The 1,627-nt window shown below is 59.1% G+C and overlaps 1 protein-coding gene across 1 annotated transcript; it reads right to left on the bottom strand.

Annotated features, from left to right (window-relative positions):
- Positions 1–6: 6 nt before the first annotated feature.
- cited4b (Cbp/p300-interacting transactivator, with Glu/Asp-rich carboxy-terminal domain, 4b) lies at positions 7–1,621 on the bottom strand. Its single transcript, XM_019881554.1, has 2 exons — positions 1,302–1,621; positions 7–761 (listed from the first exon to the last, which is right to left on the bottom strand). The coding sequence occupies exon 2, from the start codon at positions 754–756 to the stop codon at positions 16–18; it is 741 nt and encodes a 246-aa protein (XP_019737113.1). The 5' UTR covers positions 757–761; positions 1,302–1,621; the 3' UTR covers positions 7–15.
- Between the last annotated feature and the right edge of the window lie 6 nt (positions 1,622–1,627).

Below are 1,627 nucleotides of genomic sequence, written 5' to 3'. Positions count from 1 at the left end.
AGCAACAGGGTGGTCTCAGCAGCTAACCGTGCTGGGCTGCTGTTTGCTGACAAAGTCCGAGATGAAGTCAAACTCGTTCTGACCCAGGAAGAGTTCGGGCAGCTCCTGGACCCGGTCCAGGCCGAGCTCCACCACCAGCGAGGTGAGCGCCTCCTCGTCGATCATGTCCGCATCCATGCCGTTCAGCGCCAGCGCCGGGACCGCCATGTGCTGCATGTTGGCCAGTTGGGCCGGGTTCATGCGGTACTGGTTGGCCGGGCCGCCCATGTGACCCCCGCCGCCGCCGCCGCCCATGGGGCCCAGCGGGTGTCCATGATATTGCGTGTTGAGTTTTTGGAGCTGCATGCTGGCCATGAGCTGCTGCGACGTCAAGCCTCCGTTCATGAATTGGCTCAGCTGGGCGGCGTGTTGCTGCTGCTGCTGCTGCTGCTGTTGTTGTTGTTGTTGGACCTGCTGCTGCTGGGCCTGGTGCATGTGATGCTGCTGCCCGTTGTACATCATCTGGTGGTGGTGCCCCATTTGGGCGCCGCTCATGGGCCCACCGGGTGGCACCATACCCTGCCGTTGGCGCATCTCCATGCCGGCCTGCGCGCCGGCGTAGTGCATCATCTGGCCGCCGGGCATGGCCCGCATGGCCGAGGCCTGCTGGCCGTGCGGCGGGTGGCCTGCCTGCAGGCCGTTCATGCCCATCCGATACGCGTGGAGACCGGCGCCGGCTGAACCGTGATTCATGGGCATCATGAGGTGCTCCGCCATGCCTCCTGTGGGGACAACACATCGGGCTGTTAGGATGCCCTCACCTTGCGTCATTTAGTCAGCATGCTTGTAACGCCGCTTTGAAAACGTGTGTGTCACATTCAGGACAAGAAGCGACTCGATTGCCTTTGAAAATGGCTTCAGTGTCCAATTCAATGCAATAGAGCGGCGGCGGCGGTGTGGGGGGGCGGGGGGTTGTAGACCCGCACACACACACACACACATACACACACGGGCAGATTTTTACGCACGCAAGGTTGCAACAAAGAACACCGATGCAACGCGCGGCGCGTCTCAATTCGGGGCCTTACCACCAATCATCTGCCTTCTCACTCGTGCCTTTCATTTGTGCTTGACTGAAATGCCGACTCCGTTTTTTTTTAAGGGCGCCTTTGACACAAACGAGGAAACAATGGGGCGACGCGGTGAGGAGATAGCGAGGAGGCATGCGCGCGCACACACACGGCAAGAGAAACGCCAACATTCTCCGGCTTGCAATTCAATGCAACAACAACAACAACGGCAACACAATGTGCACCGCTTACCGTGCTCAGCTCCTCGAAAAAAAAAAAAAAGAAAAACAAAAAGAAAAAAAAAAACTCCAAAGTTACTCCACTCAAGGCTCGGCCCGGTCCGCTGGTTCGGTGGTCCGCTGCGGTGAGGAAGGAGAGGGAGGGAGAGGTGAAGGAGAGGAGGGAGGTAGAAGGGGTGGGGGGGTTCGCTCAGTGCGAGGAGTCCGCGGGGCCGCGCGTCATTGCCGGGTGAGGTGCGCACAAAGACTGCAGCATCAGATCTTCAAGCGAGCGACTGACGATTTTCTGGGTCAACTCGGGGATTATGCACATCTAAAAAGCTCCCGAGGAAGGAAGGC

The sequence above is a fragment of the Hippocampus comes genome, unplaced genomic scaffold (genome assembly GCF_001891065.2).
Source record: "Hippocampus comes isolate QL1 unplaced genomic scaffold, H_comes_QL1_v1.1 scaffold227, whole genome shotgun sequence".
Taxonomy (NCBI): domain Eukaryota; kingdom Metazoa; phylum Chordata; class Actinopteri; order Syngnathiformes; family Syngnathidae; genus Hippocampus; species Hippocampus comes.
The sequence above is the reverse complement of the archived record's forward strand: the minus strand, read 5'-3'. Positions and strand labels throughout refer to the sequence as shown.

What these genes read in the sequence shown, in the direction of transcription:
- cited4b (XM_019881554.1), bottom strand. Translation starts at nt 756, where the DNA reads ATGGCGGAGCACCTCATGATGCCCATGAATCACGGTTCAGCCGGCGCC.